General features: G+C 35.7%; 1 protein-coding gene across 3 annotated transcripts in view; it reads right to left on the minus strand.

Annotated features, from left to right (window-relative positions):
- The window catches only part of dib (Cytochrome P450 302a1, mitochondrial), a 93,964-nt gene that overhangs the window by 47,567 nt on the left and 28,729 nt on the right, over positions 1–17,668 (minus strand). For 2 of the 3 annotated variants that reach the window (XM_069818386.1, XM_069818385.1), the window contains exons 5-9: positions 17,281–17,485; positions 14,377–14,542; positions 9,306–9,554; positions 6,783–6,989; positions 349–4,011 (exon numbers count right to left, since the gene is read on the minus strand). In XM_069818386.1, the coding sequence (XP_069674487.1) occupies positions 3,898–4,011; positions 6,783–6,989; positions 9,306–9,554; positions 14,377–14,542; positions 17,281–17,485 (941 nt within the window). In that variant the 3' untranslated portion in view covers positions 349–3,897. Of the gene's footprint in view, positions 1–348; positions 4,012–6,782; positions 6,990–9,305; positions 9,555–14,376; positions 14,543–17,280; positions 17,486–17,668 lie in introns of those variants that run through there. The other variant, XR_011330970.1, reaches the window with a different exon arrangement.

Consider the following 17,668-nt stretch of genomic DNA (forward strand, 5'->3'; position numbering starts at 1 on the left):
TTCAGTACCTATATTTATATTTCATGTTATCTTTTGTGTTTAGAAGAACTAGCTGATCACATATGAAATGAATGCTATGTGCCAAAGAAAGTAATTAGGTATATATGAATAGAATTACTATATTTATTCACAGACACTGAAAAAAATTGAAGTCATGATGTTGCTATCTTCGATTTTTCGCTCATCTCTCCAGGTGGAAAAAGGTAAAAATGTGTGTTGTGCCAAATTTTGAAACCACCCTATATCAGATAGAGTGAGGCTGAAGTCTAGGCATAACTGCACATCACAGATGCATGGGAGTGGAAAGGAATCAAAACATGTTCTGAATTAAGAAAGATTACACAGGAAAATAAGACATCAATAATATTTCAAATGTTATTCTTTAATGCTACAAATGTATGTATCTAGCATAAATACAAAACGTAAACATGTAATTATGTGCCAATTCAAAGAATAACATAGTTACAAAGTCATTCCTCTGAATGCTAATGTGAAGATATAACAGAATTATAAAAACATACTTCCTTCACACCAAATGCTAATTATTAAGATTACAACGTGATATGGTATATCACATCTGAATAGTGCTGCGAAATTTTTTTAACTAAATATTCTCGTTTTGGGATAAATATCTAATGTCTTCTATGCGTAATATAGTACAGACTAATATAAAAATGGGAGCACTCAATTGTACACAGTCTCTTGAGAACGTGCAGCGAGACTAACGAACTTGCACTGTCCAGCCAAAGCAGGCACATCATTAGTTGCTGCACGACTTCAGAGACTCACTGTATAAAGGAATGTATTTTCAGAATTAATATTCTGTCATGCAGATCCATATCCTGCTCCATATAATATTTATTATGCTATTCACGATATTTCCCAAATAATTTGTAAGGGAGTACTGAAAAAAAATTGTTTGCATTCACTGATTGGCAATACTTCGTCTTTTTTGTAGAAAGAGTTTTAGTTTGGAGAGTATACTCTTACTGACAGAATTGTGTCCGTCCATTCACATCATGAATTTAGAAGCAGAAGAATTTGTTGCACCTAAGATATGAGTCTTAGGTGATACGTATTTCACCACTAGTATCGGTAATGCATACTTATATTATATTGAATGGAATATTATTTTTCACATAAATAAATAGCATCAGTTTTACTACTAGTAGTGCATACATAATGCTGTATTGGATGGAGTATTATTTTCCCTATTTCCTTTAAGTATTTCAACTCTCATAGCTTAAACTATTCTATTTTTTATCAACCCTTACACATGAGAGTTCCAATCCGTTTTTCTGTTTCACATTCTCATCATAAATATAATAGAGTAGGCCTATGCACTTGAACATAATATTACTTACTTATTCGTTTATAACGGGAGTACTCCTGGAAACAGGTCTTGCTTAGTATGGCACTATTCAGAAAGTGATATGGGAAAGTAACAGCCACTTAGCAGTGATTCAGTGCTTCAGTTTTGCCAATAAAATCTCGCGACTTAAACATTATATACATTGCATATGTAATTTATTTCATTGCCTTATTTATAATAAAGCTGAAACTGTCAACGACTGTCATCTTTAATGCACATTTCATATCTTTTTCAAAGATTTTTAGATATGAGTATGTTGGAATAAAATTCATCTCTATTGACAGAAGCAATAAGTTGGTAGATACTATACTATTCTCAAGTTCTTCTATTATATCTGAATTTCCTTCATACATTTTTGCTCTGAGGTTGCCTCACATATAATAACCATACGGATTAAGGTTGGGAGACCCGGCAGACCAGAAATCATGGTTAATGACATCCTTGTGTAAAACAGCAAGAAATAGTCTCATGGTAGGGACTACTGCACCGTCCTGTTGAAAATGTCCATAGGTTTTCTCTCTTCGTAGGAATATTTTCAACATCTTTCGGAATTGATAGTATCATAAAAATAACGGCCCAATTATTCTCGCACCACTAACTGCATACCAAACAACCACCTTTACATCACGTAATGTGACTTCAATCAGGGAATCTGGATTTACTGAACTTCAATATCTACTCTTTCATATATTCATATATATAGCTAATGTTATCGAGTTCTTTTTCGGCTAGAAAGCGTTTTATGCACTTTTTTTAATTTAAAAATGAGTCAGTCCCCCCCCCCCCCAACTAAATTCGGGACTGTTGAATCAGATGGTTGTTGAACGCTATGGTATTTCGGTAGAAATATAGCACGACACATTTTGTACGATCTGTTTGTAATATATGTATCATAAATGGAGATTCACTGTTCTAATGCCACGAACTACAGTGAACTCCACTAAATGGACGTCAGTTGTATACTAATACTCTAACCTTGACGTGTCTTCAGCCTGTGGTATCTGTCCATATAATGCAATATAAAGCCTTCCCGTGCTCAATCCAGGAGAATTGTACACACTATTTCCTCGGCAGTCAAGTTCGATCTATTAACAGTAATATGTAACGGCATTTATTTGATGGACGCTCTCTAAAATTAAATGAAAAATTACTGCATTTGCAAACACTACATAGTCTGAAAACATATTAATCCAAACAAAAATTGTATGAATTAAAGCGTAGTAATTTGAGCCCAACATTTTTATAACATACAATAGACGACATTAGTTTGCTTATTTATCACTGTTATAGGTAACTGGAGGAATGTGCTTTTCTTACACTTGTTCTTTTGGCATGGCATAATAATCAAATAAAATTTCTAATTTTGAGCTAAGACATTTCGTTTGAGTTTGATATTTCTTCTGGAGTCAGTGTTTAGAATTAAGGAATATGACTGCAACATTATTAAGTACGTATTATAATATAGGCCTACCTACAAATTTTGATCAGAATCGATTCAATCATAAAAAATTAGGAAATAATCATAATATCCACACACAAATTTATCTCTCTCTCTCTCTCTTTCCTAGCCTATCATCTCTTTCTGTTTCCTCCTTCCTCTCTTTCTCCATACACACACGATCATCTTACAAGGCCTGTTTTATTTTTTTAAAACTAGTATGAAACAGAAATTGTCTTAAAAATGTAAAAATACAGGTTACTAAATTTTCAATAGCTCAACCAAGGACACTACTCTCTCCCGAGATTCTTGCTGTAGACATGAAGTATGGTACATAAGAGTATGAAACAATAACCATACACACGATCATCTTATAAGGCTTGTTTCATTTTTGAAAACCAGTAAGAAACAGATATTGTCTTAAAAAATATAAAAATACGAGCTACTACATTTTTACTAGTTCGAACGAGGAACTAATCTTTCCTGAGACTCTTGCTGCAGACACGAAGTACAGTACTGGTATGTAAGAATATAAAACACCATCTCCGAACTTGCATAGTCTCACAAAATTCACATTATATACAGTGACATTTCCTTATGCTGCCAAAGATACAACCTATGTCCTAAAGGCATTTTACTTCTCTATTTCTTAAATCTGGACAAACTGCCCAAGAAAAACAACGCAGCTTCAAACCTTAGAATCCCATGAAACTAGGCAGGCAGGAATATATGATTACACTAACAAGGCAAACAGATTAAAATTACAAATAATTATAATCATTTTTACTACGATTATAGTCTCGATGATGATGATTGTGATGATTAGTAGGAGGAGGAAGAGGATAATGGCGATGATATATTATCACCAATTAAAAATTAGACACATGCTTCATAAGTGGATTAATGAACTGATCATGGCCTTATGTGTATAATTCATTGTATGTGTCACTGAGAAATGAAGGAACATTCTAAATAGGTACTTATATTATGCATAAGCAAATTAATATATTCATATATACCTTGAGCAAAAAACTGTACCTCCCTCACACATGTACTCCAGAGTCTGCAGCTAATGATCCATGTTAATTTACTTCGACCACTCCTTCAATGTGAGTTGAATGGGCCTATCAGGCTTGTTAATGAGCAAGGATATGCAGTCCAGGTCGCCTCCAGCCCAACCAATTTTGTACCGTCGTATCATCTGTAAACATATCAAGTGAATAACTGAACAACAATGTGAATCAGTGTCGCGTGAAGATGTGAGTGGCTTTCATACTTCCAAAACTATGTAATTTAATTAAAGACATCTCCTAAAATTTCTGCGCAATAACATTTAATTGTGAAGTATTCAGTTTCTAAATTGCATTGAAAAGGGAGATTACCACTGATGCAATGTTGCACACACAAAACATCATCAATGAAACACACTTAACAGATATGTATTATATGTACCATGAAAATTTGTTATCAGTGGGAGAAAACTAACCTAGCCAAGAGAAATTCTTCTTTTGTTAGATTTTCTTGGATTCCCGCTTTTGAAGTGGAGAATTTTCTGTTTACACAAAGTTTCGTACTTGCAATTTTTATCAAATACATTAAGCATACATATCAAAAGCAATTTTAGTGACAGCATGAGTTTCTGTAGTCAGTGATAGTGAAATCTCATACACTGTAAAAGAGGATGGATACTATAAAGAATTTATTAACTTCTGATTGTACAACAATGTCTGGTATTTGAGAAGTATTTACGGATGTATTTGATTTACTTGTTATACAAACTTTTAGCAAAATATTTTTCTGAGGTACAGTACCTGAATGCGTGCTGCATCTTCACACTGATATAATCCATTATAGTGAAATGTTCTACATAGTATGACTATGTTTCTAACCATTAGCATCATCGAATTAATATTAGTTTTAGTTAAGAGGATAATGAAAAATTTCAAGTCAGTTCGAGAAATGTATGAAATCGTGACAGTATTTTCACAGACTTTTGTTTACATTTTATTAAAGTCTGTATAATGGAATCTTACAGTTTCTGTAAGATGATAAAGAAATCTGCAACTTAAGTAAAATTAATTATTTAGAATAAAGTAGGACTGCAGCTTTAAATGTCTAAGGCGAGTCCTTGGCATCACTTCATTTCCTCCCTTTGGTTTGATTACCAGGTTGGGTTTTTCCGAGGTTTTCCCCAACCAAAAGGCAAATGCCGGGTAATCTTTTGGCGAATCCTCGGACCTCACCTCATCATTGTAGAAAATTACTAAATTGTAAAATATTGTAAAAATTTCTAAAAATTGTAATTGTAATATTGTAAAATTTTGACTTGTTCCACATCTTAAAGCTTCACTGCTCATGTAATATCTATGGAATATAATAAATGAATGAATGAATGAATAAATGTATACGCACTGAGAAGAAATAAAGCATTTTTATACTGTATTTCACTGAGCCACAAACAGTTAAGAAATTACTAAAGAACTTGTCAATAACAGGATGATTACTTCTCTCAACTGTAAATGTAGGCCTACCTAATATTCTTAATATATGATCTGCTTTCAACCTTCATACTACCGGTACCTACTATAAATATAATACATATTACACTCTGCATCAGTAGTTTTGTTAATTGATGCCATGTTTTCAAACTTATGTCTGGAATGTTACATAGCACATCATTAGAAAATGTGACACAAAATTTTTAGTTTTCACAACATATTAGCAAAGTTTCACTTGTGGATACCCACAATATGTATAACGTCAGAGCTAATTTCTTTCATACATTCCTTAAATCATTTTCATCTGGTACACCTAACAAAAAGTACACTGTCATATTCAGGAAAGAATCATCACTTTAATTCTTTACAAACATACATAAATCTGTGAAAAGGAATATCTTTAAAAGTGAGGAAAAAGAACAGACGGGAGAAAAAGGCGAAGAGAAATAAGCAAGACGAAGATGATGATCAGAAGAATAAGGGAGAGGAAGGAGAACATGGAGATGATGCTGAAGAAGGAGAGAAAGAAAAATGAAAGAGAAAATAAGAGTAAGAGGAAATACAGGAATTGAAGAAAAGGAAGAAAATATTTTTAAAACATTAAAGGAACCAATGACACAGGAGTAGAAACAGAAAGCCTGACTCCACTGAGTTATCTCAACATTCTAATAAAGCCAACATTTCTTATTTGTTGCCTGTATTTTACCAGTTACAGATGCCACAGTTTACAGCAGTTGATATGATATGTTAAGATATGAAATATATTTGTCGTAAAGCACTCACTTCCAGTGAGATGGTACTTCACATATTAGCAGTTTATATGTAAATTATCTTTGTTTTTTGTACTGACATTCTTAAAATCAAATCAAGCAATGAGACTGTAATTTGAATTACGGTACTTAAATGTTGTGATAAACTGATCACCTTTTAATTTTATGAAATTTATAATTTCCAGGTTAAAATTTTCAATTCAACTACCGTTCACTGTGCAAAACTATAGTTTATTTATTTTGAATATCTACTTAGCATCCCTCGCATCTTTGTAACACATTCTGTGCCTGGATATTCCCCGCCTCTATGTATGTAAGAGATACCACCAAATGGTTCAAGTTTATGAAGTCTATTTGGCTGTAAGAAAAGTAAATCCACTATTAAGAAGTGAAAGTTAATGCAGAACCCTTATACGTGTACAATATTTCTGTGTTACCTATAACAACCAACAAAAATTTTTATTACAGATATAGAAATTTAGATAAAATATTCAAATTGTACATTACAGCATATGTATAAAAAAACAGGTACAGCAATTCAAATGAAATGTTGAAACTCTATACTGTGTGAGTCAAAAGACAGGCAGATTATGGTAAAAGAAAATATGTGACGAGAGATAAATTAAGTAGAGGGTTATATTAATCATAATTTAAAATAATTCTTTAACAATCAGGTAACAGTAATTGGTAGAAATGTCACAGACCTTGAGTAGCAATGTGTGCAGGTTCTGTTCTGCCAGCCAACGAGCAATGCACGTACGGGGGCCATGGCCAAATGGCAGCACCAGGTAGGGGCTGACAGGCGTGTATAATGGGTGTCCCTTGATCCAGCGCTCGGGCATGAACCTACTGGCATCGGTAAAGTGCTCTTCTAAACGGCATGTCACTTGGTTCTGCGTCACAACCACCGTCTGCAGCAGAAACTTCTACTCAGTTCCAAAATATTAAGACAGATTGCTTGATGAGTCCCCAATGAAATATAAACTACACATATATATTATGTATTTCGTTAATACATTTATACAATTGTTTAAAATAACTTAAAAAAAAGGATCCCATTAAGTAAATAACTGTCACGTGATTTCCTCTATTTCAATGATCCTGCGACATAACCACTTGGACGGACGTATAATATAAGTATACGAGTATATAAGTAAATAAGATTCTCTGACTGATGTTGAATCTGAAATATGGCAGAAGAAGCACCCAAGAAATAACGTCACTAAAATTTTATTGTTTCCCTTTCTATGTTAGACTGAATTTATATAAACTTACGTGTTGACTTACAGGTACTGGTACGCGTAATATATATATATATATTTACTATTCTGTGCAATTTCTTTATTTAGGTACTTCATTTCTTGTGTGTCAAGCAATCAGTAAAGTGTGGGCTACTTTTAACACATTTTGCATAGAAAATATAAATAATAAATATGTTCCAGTAACTAATGCTCTATATGAAGCCTGCAAGTTTCTTCAGTTGTGGCTTAAGGATATGACTCTTACATGTGACTGGACTTCAGAGTTTCCTTTTCTCGTTACTCCTTCTCTGTACGCCTGTGTCAAAGTTTCATGAAATCAAGAGCTTATAACACATTGTAAAAAAATTTCAGAAGTATCGTACATAAATACCTAAAGCCATATAATATGCCTATGGCTATTAAGATTTATTCACAATCATCCGTCCTCAAGTGAGGGTGACCACTGGGATCCGGAATTGTAAACATAAATATATAAAGAAAAGTGATATGAATATCCGTTTTGTACATTTCAACAAAAATTTGTATGTTTGTGTAAAATTTGAAAAGAGGTCTTCAGAATTTCCACCACAATCTTCTGAATCTCATAAATGGGGATATTAAGAGAGTTAAAAATATTACATGTGAATTGTGGTAGACATCTCCTCGCTCCAAATAGTAAGTCTGTAACACCCAAGTTGTAAAGGGAAATGCTATATTTTTCACTTAGGTATGGAAGGCAAGGTACATATTTAGCTCGCTTGTCATCATTTATCTGCTGTGCCTGATTTGTATCTAACCTTTCTATAATTTTAACATTCTTAGGTCAGAAGAAGCTGGGAAGAAATGCCAGGTTAAAAAAAATGAACTTGTCAAGATATTGCTACCGGTACTGAGAAAATTATTTAATTCACTTAGGTACTAATGTTTTATTTACGTCAAATCATATTATGAGCATCCATTAGTCCTACTCTTGTACGTATAACGAAACATTTCCAAGACTTTTTTTTGTGCAAATTCGATATTCAAGATTCAAGGCGGAAAAAATGAAGGCAGAAAAGAATAATTGAAATGCCTAGCTATGTAATTTCCAAGTATGTTAGCCATTTGTCTCATATCGTTAAGAATTTAGAAGGGACAAAATCGAAAAGTAATATAACCTATTCAGAGAAACTACAGCTAAGTATTAATCCATAAGGCACAGTTCGTTTGGCCACACCTTGGCGCATATTGATCTCCTGTCAACAGAACCTTATCTCACAGTCTTCAGGAGATGAACGCGAGACTTAGTAAGTTTCGTTCTCTATGAATCAGAATTCGAACCCTAACTCCTCTGAAATCTTAGCTGAAAGCACAACAGCCAAAAGAAATTAATGTAAATTTGGAAAAAGCTAAGTTATCAGGAAATATATTAGTCCGTCATTTATTTCTTCTAGCTCTCATTCCAATATATGTCTTGAAGCTTTAGGTGGAAGCCCACAGGAAAACAATAGAAAATGAAAAATCCAAATGGCTAGGTACGTTTTTGACTGCACTGCAAATAGCTGACTTTGAAATCGAACGTTTGTACTGGTGTTTACTGAACTTGACAAAAATTGAAATGAAGAAATGAATTAGACAAAAGTCGGTAAATTTAATTCATTATGCAACTTTTCTCTCGAAGTGACTTCTGGGAGACTAGTAAAGATCCAGTTTCTCTTTGCACACATTGAAACTAACGTTTGAACGGCAGAACATAATTATGGATTCAAAATTATAGGACATCAATTTAATCACTTGTAAATTTTTTTTCTGTCAAACTGATCACTGAAAGTGCTGTTAATCTTCCTTACACAAGCTTTAAAATATAACAATCATAAACACACTTCCCACAGATAATAAATGCATACATTATACTGCCATCATCAAATATCAATTATGTCACATGACTTAGACAACATTAAACAATTGTACCTTACTATAAACACACTTGTCATATCTAACACTCACCCCTTTTGGCACAAAGTATCCTGACAACACGGCATCTTGTGCCAGAATCCTCCCAATCCCGACAGATATGGGGTTAAGTCTGAAGGATTCCTTGAGAACGGCTTTTGTGTATTGTGCCTGTGCCAGGACGTCCTTGGTGACAGGAGACCTGATGTCAGGCAGCAGCCTGCACGCCTCCTCGTGCAGTTTGGCCTGACTGTCAGCATTAGTTGCCAAGTGATACAACGCAAAGCTTGATGAGTTAGTTGTCTGCAATCAACACAGCAATAGAACACACTTTATAATTACAGTAGAGTTAATGTTTTTATGCTATTCTCTTTTTTTTCTATTTCACACACACACGCGCGCGTGCACGCGCATATTCACATGCACAGGCACGCGAGCGTGGTAGCACTAACATATAAAAACCACATATAATTATATGGAAAGTTCTTGACATATGAAGAGTCCACAGCAAGAATGATGGATGTCACTTTCTTGTCGAAAATGAACCAAGACTGTCAATGCATAGCTTAAGACATATAGAATGTACATAGAGACACATATGGCATTAACACTGATAGTCATTGTCCAGTAATTATCGGAAAATCTCAGTTAAGCTTTGAGCACTAAGCATTTCAAACTTTCAATTGCTTCTCCAAAATGTATTCCAAATGACATCCATTATTCTTGCAGTGGACTCTTCATATGTGATCAAATTTCGGGAGCATGTTCTACTGCCTTGAGAATTAAATACATTAATATGAAACTAGATCCGAACACAAGTCTCATTCGAGCTACAGCTCCTCCATCTTCATGTCTACACTTCATATGTAATGTTCGAAGTGACCTCTTCTTTCAAAATACTACCTCACATTTTGCCGTAGTCAGACAGTATCCCAAATATGGTGACATCCATGATTGCAGGAAATGTTTACATCAAGAACAGGTGTTTGATATACAAAAGCCGCCTGAAGTATGTACAAAGAATATAACCAAGTAAATTGAGGGGAGGAGAGCATGCAGTGTGCTATTCTCTACTAAATGACCTTAATGAGTGTCAGTCCCATCATGCATCTTTGTTTTGAAGACATCTCATATTACTTATTTATTCCATACTAGATTCTCACGTAGAACATGCGAAGCATGTATTAGTGTAAAAGAAGGCCACTTGATATACATACAGACATGGAATGGAAAAGTTGTAATTCAGACAATGGACCTAAGTTCACATAAACTTACTTCATTATCAGGTCCAATCATTCCTGTATAACTCACACGCATACACATATAAGGGTGTTTCAAAAATACGGGGCATAATTTCAGGTATATATTTCCCACATGTAGACAATCAAAATAGTTCATTACAACATGTGTCCGGAAATGCTTCATTTCCGAGTTATGGCCTTCATAACATTGAAATTCACTGGAACGTTTTTCTTTCCGCAGGTTGTTGTCATTACAGAAGATGTTCAAAATGTCCACCTCCTGCTTGAATACAGACCTCACATCGATGTCTCAATGACCTGCGAACACGATCCCAAACTCCAGGAGTATTGAGTATGTCCTCAGAACATGCCACAATTCGATTCCGAAGGGATTCCAAATCAGGCACCGGAGACAAATAAACCAATGATTTTAAATGGCCCCACAAGTAGAAATCGAGAGGGTTCAGATCAGGTGAGCGTGGAGGCCAAGCAATTGGGCCACCTCTACTTATCCATCAATCAGGAAACCTTCGATCCAAGTACTGGCGAGCCGTACGACTGAAGTGTGCAGGAGCGCCATCATGCAAGAAGTGAATGTGTTGATGATTGATCAGTGGAGTGTCTTCTAAAACATGAGGTATGTTGTTTTCCAGGAAGTTTGTGTACGCCTGCCCCGTAAGTCTGTTTACAAGTACATGGGGTCCAACTAATCGATCACCAATGATACCGGCCCACATGTTGAGGGAGAACCGCACCTGGTGATGAGATGGAACAGTTGCAGGTGGGTTTTCATACGCCCATACATGCTGATTGTGGAAATTTGTTATGCTGAACTGTGCTTCATCTGTAAATAATACTAAGGCAGGAAAGTTCGGATTTACTCCACACTGCTGCAAGAACCACTGACAGAACCTAACTCGTGCAGGGTAATCTGCTGGTGACAGGGCCTGTACACGTTGCAAATGATAAGGATACAATTGATACTCTTTCAACAGTCCCCAGACAGTCGTATGAGGAACACTGACTTGCAACGCTACCCTTCGTGTGCTGATAGAAGGAGTCATGTTCACAGCCTCCAGAATCTCCTCCTGTACTTCTGGAGTTGTAGATCTTGGTCGTCCCCTTCCCAAACCAGGAGAGTTAAATTTGCCATACTCGCACAGACGGTAATGGAGACGTACAAATGTCTTCCGATCTGGACATTGTCGCTGTGGGTACCTCTCCTGGTACAAACGACAAGCCAGCACAGCATTGCCATCCGTCTTACCGTACATGAAGTGTATCTCTGCCAGCTCTTGATTTGAATACATGTCGCACAGTCTAACGCCTACACAACACTGAATGTAACCTTCGCCTCGGAATGAACTGTCAGAGTGCCCTCTTAATGTCTCCTTTGACGGCAACAACCTGCGGAAATAAAGCATTTCCGGACACATGTTGTAATGAACTATTTTGATTGTCAACATGTGGGAAATACATACCTGAAATTATGCCCCGTATTTTTTAAACACCCTGTATACTGTACATGCAAGAGAATTTTTACTACGACAGATAATAATTCCCTTTGTACTATAGTGCTCATATTTTAAGATACAAGGCACATCCATAAAGTAACTTTTCCACTCGTCCCACAGCTAGCAAACCATATGTTGTGAAAAGCGATTGCATGTACATAATGGAGTAATGTCCTGGCATGGCGCATGCGCTAGCGGAACTTTTCGAGTGCTCTCAGAGCTTCGTTGCATTGGATGAAGATGGATGTTCCTATTCCAGCTCCCACCGCGTGAAGTGAAGTCAGTAATAAAATTTTTGAATGCACAGGGCATAGCGCCGATTGAAATTGATCGTCAGCTGTGCCAGGTCTATGGGCCTAATGCCATGAGCAAGCAGATGGTACGTTGCTGCACAAGGTCGTCTGTGATGATGGTTGGCCTCCCACTGCGCTCCTCGTCATGCACATTTTGGCATCCTGCTGAAAATTTTCTACAGCAGCAACTCACCATCTGCTTGCCCATAGACCTGGCACAGCTGACGATCAATTGCAATCGGCGCTATGCCCTGTGCATTCAAAAACTTTATTACTGACCGCACTTCATGCGGTGGGAGCTGGAACAGGAACGTCCATCTTCAACCAATGCAATGAAGCTACTGAGAGCACTCGGGAAATTTCGCTAGTGCATGCGCCATGCCACGACATTACTCTATCACGTACACGCAGTCGCTTCGCGCAACATATGGTTTGCTAGCTGTGGGACGAGTGGGAAAGTTACTTTATGGATGCACCTCATAGGTACCGGTAATAGCATTACTTTTACAGTACCATATCTTCATCATTATATCATACTCATATTTACACTCACATCAAAATTTCTTCACCATTAGAGATTTAAGGCAATCAGAGTCATTCAATTGAGGTGGTTCATTTTTATAGCTACCAGTAATTAAATATTAAGTGATAATAATAAAATTATATGTATAGAGGGGATCAATGAAAATTTTCAAAATTTGGAGAGTCTCTTTCATCACATAGTTTAAATTTGTGAGTTCCAAAGATGTGATTAAAAACTGTTCAGATGTTTGATCACTCAGATCCAACACAGACATCACAGGTCAACAGCAGCCATAAGCTAGCTACAAGTAATTTGTACTATTTTCTTGGACAGTCTGTTTCAATAAAAGGCGTAATTCTTATACGTGAGGCATATGCGAAGACAGAGCAGTTATCTCCAGGAAGCCATATCAAGTTTTATCTTGTCCTGAACAGAGTTCTCAGGTTAGACTTTTTGTTGCTCTGCTTAAAATTTTTGTTTAAAGATGAAATAATGTGACATTATTTGCTATGAGGATTTTTTATTGAAAAGTTTAATATAAAATTCAATTTGAGGAGATGTCTGCCCATGATGTCAAGTACGAAGATGAAAGTGGCACTTGTTACATTTTCTCGAGATGATGTACCACTTTAACTTATGATAAACTGCACAATTCACAGGACAACAGCAGCTCCTGATTCCTGGTTTTCAAGACGTACTAGTATGGCGTCAGAAGCAATAAATTTTCATTCCTTGTCCAATTTATGTATTCATAAAACTACATAATTTATACTTCAATTTCAGTTAACTACTAGTTTAAAGCCATAGAAGCGTTGAAAACTGACATGTTGTAGATAAATGAAAGTTATAAGAAACTAACAAAGAAAACTTACAACCAGTGCATCAATATCCGATATATATACACACTCTTGGCACTAAAAGCATTGAACTCCTACAAGCAGTGAACAGATATTAAATTTATAATTCGAGCCAGTCTATTCACTTTAAACTATGAATATTACAAAGGATTCTGAAAAACAAACAATTAAATCAAAGTCAATTCTATGAATATTCATCTGTTTAATTAAAACATATAATTTCCACATCACAAAAAATAGTATCATGCATGAATAATAACTTGTATTAATTAATTAAATCATATCTGAAAAAAATTTTTTTAGTATAAGACAGTTCCTTATGTAAAATAACTTGGTCACTTTTTGATATGAACTATTTTAACTTATTTTCAGCGTAAAAGAACTTTCCAGAGCCATTTAGGTTTTATGAAGTCTTACAAAAACGAACACATATGTATTTCCTTTTTAATGTCAATATCAAGGATTGTGACATATACACTGGTACAGTATACCTTCACTGGTGTCAAAAAATGAATTATCCAATTGCGGAGAAATATCGTTAACAAATTATGTCTAGAAAAATTCAAAAGAAGGAACCTAACAATGAGCATAAGAAAAATAGTCATAAGAAGAACAAGACAAAGGAAAAAATGGTAGAGGAGGAGGAGGAGGAGGAAGAGTAGGAGAAATAGAAGGATAACAATAACAACCGTCTTACTGTGTCAATGCCTGCTAGTAACATGTCAACTGCCATGCCAGTGACATCTTTCTCGTCCAAACTTTTGCTCGACAAATATTGTTCCAACAACGACTGCGATTCATGCATGCTGGGTGCAGTTCGTGACATGGACTCCACTTTTTTCTGCACCAATTCCACAGCAATCCTAAAAAAACGCACAGAAATTATATTTTAAAACATTTACTGAAAATTTGTTCTATTCAGGATGCCAACACTTAAAATATCGGACTTTAACTTAAGTTAGAAAAATTAAATGAATTGCATAAACTTTCTTATAAAAAAAAGGTGTACATTATTTACTATCATTTTGTAGACATTAATGTCAAAAGAACTGCACAGAGGTTGGTGGTACACCTGATGAACTTTTTCTACATAGGACACATGATTCAAAAACCTCAATAGAACTAAAATAGATTAAATCACCATTTTTTACTTACAAAAAGAAAATTTGACATTTAAATTGTGTACTTCCTGAATATATATGTATTATTAATCAGGATTTATTCATGTGTTCATAGTCTCCAACAGATTAAAAAAGTTGACTTCCTGAACACTCATTAATACTGAATAACAACCTAATCCGTTCAAGGATTCAAGACAAAATTCAGTAAAACAATGAATATATTGTAGACAGTTGGGCTAAGACAGAGACAAACAGACAGACAGACAGAGAAATAAACAACAAAGATAGTATATCAAAGACACTTTTTCTTTGTTATCAAGAAGTATGAATTTTCCCCAAAATAAGTAAAATTTTGTAGCATCATAATAGACCCACTATTTTTAAATGAGGTAGTTTGTGAGTGGTGAAAATGAATAGACAACAATATTTTCAGTCCCCCATGTATAAATTATTTGTGCTACTTTTAACAGACTAATTATGTCACCTATGTGTATAAATATTATAGTCGAAGTGAGATATTAAACTCTGTTGATTTTTCTTGATCCAGGACTGCAGGAAAGAAATAGTGATCCCTAGTTTGAACCGTCTTTGTAACAATATGCTGACATAATTGGACAGTGTGCACAAGATTAAAAACATCTAAAGAATAAATGACTAAGTTAATTGCTGTTTTACTACACTTCAAGTAAATAACACCTCACACCGTAATTGGGCAACAAACACCTTTAATTATTACACTGGATCCCCTTATTTAGCTGAATGTATTGTATTGTATTTATTTATTCCCTGTATAATCTATTTCAGATCAAAGGTTCGTCAGTAGATACTCATACGAAAACACACACACACAAAATAAGATTTCTAGTATTAATTTAATTTTGACATACTTAAGTCCTTCAAAGAAATAGTAAAACTACCAAAAGATACAATAAATAACAAGATACATATTAAATTTTCAGTTTACAAAGACATTAAAATAAATATAATAACTAACATTATTAGGAGAGTGATTGATCCTGTAAGAGCCAAGAGACTTCATCTTAGTTATTCTGTATATTTATTATTAATAATGTTAGGGGAAAAATTATGTGCAACAGTAATGAAGGTAGGTAATCTATTTTATGGCTTTAATGTAAAAAATCAGTAATTTTGAAAGGCATGGACTGAAGCAAAATAGTTTTTACTCTGGTTTTGAAACATTCATAATTTAAATGTTTAATTATATCCAAGTATCTTCTTATATAACAAGATACCTGTATGAGAAGTACTGTTAAGACTTTTGAGTCCACACCTGTGGAGTAACGGTCAGCGCATTTGGCCGCGAAACCAGGTGGCCCAGGTTCGAATCCCGGTCAGGGCAAGTTACCTGGTTGAGGTTTTTTCCGGGGTTTTCCCTCAACCCAATACGAGCAAATGCTGGGTAACTTTCGGTGCTGGACCCCGGACTCATTTCACCGGCATTATCACCTTCATATTGTAAATTTATTTCAACTCAACAATGTAGTTTCATTATCCCAACAATAGGATTTGCTCTCCACACAGTAACACAGTATTCGTTAGTGCACTCCACTGACGACAATGACAATTTACTTGGACTATTACGAACAACAATGAACTGTTAATCTTAACTAATATTTACAAAGCACTATTTACAAATCAGAACTGTCAGTTCTCAGTTCACAGTTCTTCTAGTTCAGTCACTCAAGTTCACAGTATCTCGAACCACAGACTTTCAGAGACAGTCCACTGCACTCGAACTCAGGTCCCTCCAACTGCGGTCCACTGCGCTCGAACTCAGGTCCCTCCAACTCCGGTCCACTGCACTCGAACTCAGGCCTTCGGATGCTGACACAGTTGCGGACGCACACTCGAGTCGAACTCCGGTACACAAGACTGGCTTGCTTGCTCTGGCTTACTCACTGACTGAATAAACTGAAAACTGCTCAAGTTCGCTCGCGTTTCTTCTTTTATAGCAAAATCATAGTTACGAGAAATTTCTACAGGTGTCCTCTCGAATTATCTGGATATCTCCACTTCGGACAGACTTCTCTGGAAGATTCGGGAGGGTCCGTTCCCCCCTTCACTCCGCAAGTAGCAGCTGCGCGCGCAGCCTCCCCTCGTCGCGTTGACGTAATACACCCCCTCTGCCCTTCAGCATGCAGATACTCCCCACACCAGCGTTTCGTCTGCCGCGCGCCCTGTCAGACGCGTGTTTGAACCCCGTTGCAGCTGTCACAATATCATTCAGACGCTAAATAACCTAGATGTTGATACAGCGTCGTAAAATAACCCAATAAAATAAAATAAAAACTTTTGATAACAGTATGACAATTTAGTATAAACTGTTGAAATGAAGATTCAAAATATTCAGAAAACTATACTACAGATGCTGCTCATCACTACAGAAGATAATAGAAGTGCTAGTCTGATTCTACACCTTGCAATAATCTGGACTCTAAATGCATAAACATGTAACTCACTTTTCCATGAACTCTTGTGCCCTCTTGAGTCTTCTATATAGTCTAGTGTCCACATATCGCCATAATTGTGGTCCATTGTCCGTAGCCAATATGCTGCTGTTGGTCGTTAAGGCAGCCTCCATTATTCGAGAAGTATATGACCCTTTCTTGTGCTCCTCTTCGCTCAAGCTTCCAAGTCGAATATCGAACGCAACGAGGCCTGATACTAAAACACACAAGAGCACATTCTAAAATTACTGTCGCTCCTTTCATCTTAAGAAAACATCACAATTAGTTTTCATCCTACGTTGGCATGTGAATACTCATTGCTACATTTATAGCTTGGTTTATGATATTTAGCACGAAAAGTGTACTTTATCTTTATACTTGAGATTTACTTGTTTATCTG

The sequence above is a fragment of the Periplaneta americana genome, chromosome 2 (genome assembly GCF_040183065.1).
Source record: "Periplaneta americana isolate PAMFEO1 chromosome 2, P.americana_PAMFEO1_priV1, whole genome shotgun sequence".
In the NCBI taxonomy this organism is placed as follows: domain Eukaryota; kingdom Metazoa; phylum Arthropoda; class Insecta; order Blattodea; family Blattidae; genus Periplaneta; species Periplaneta americana.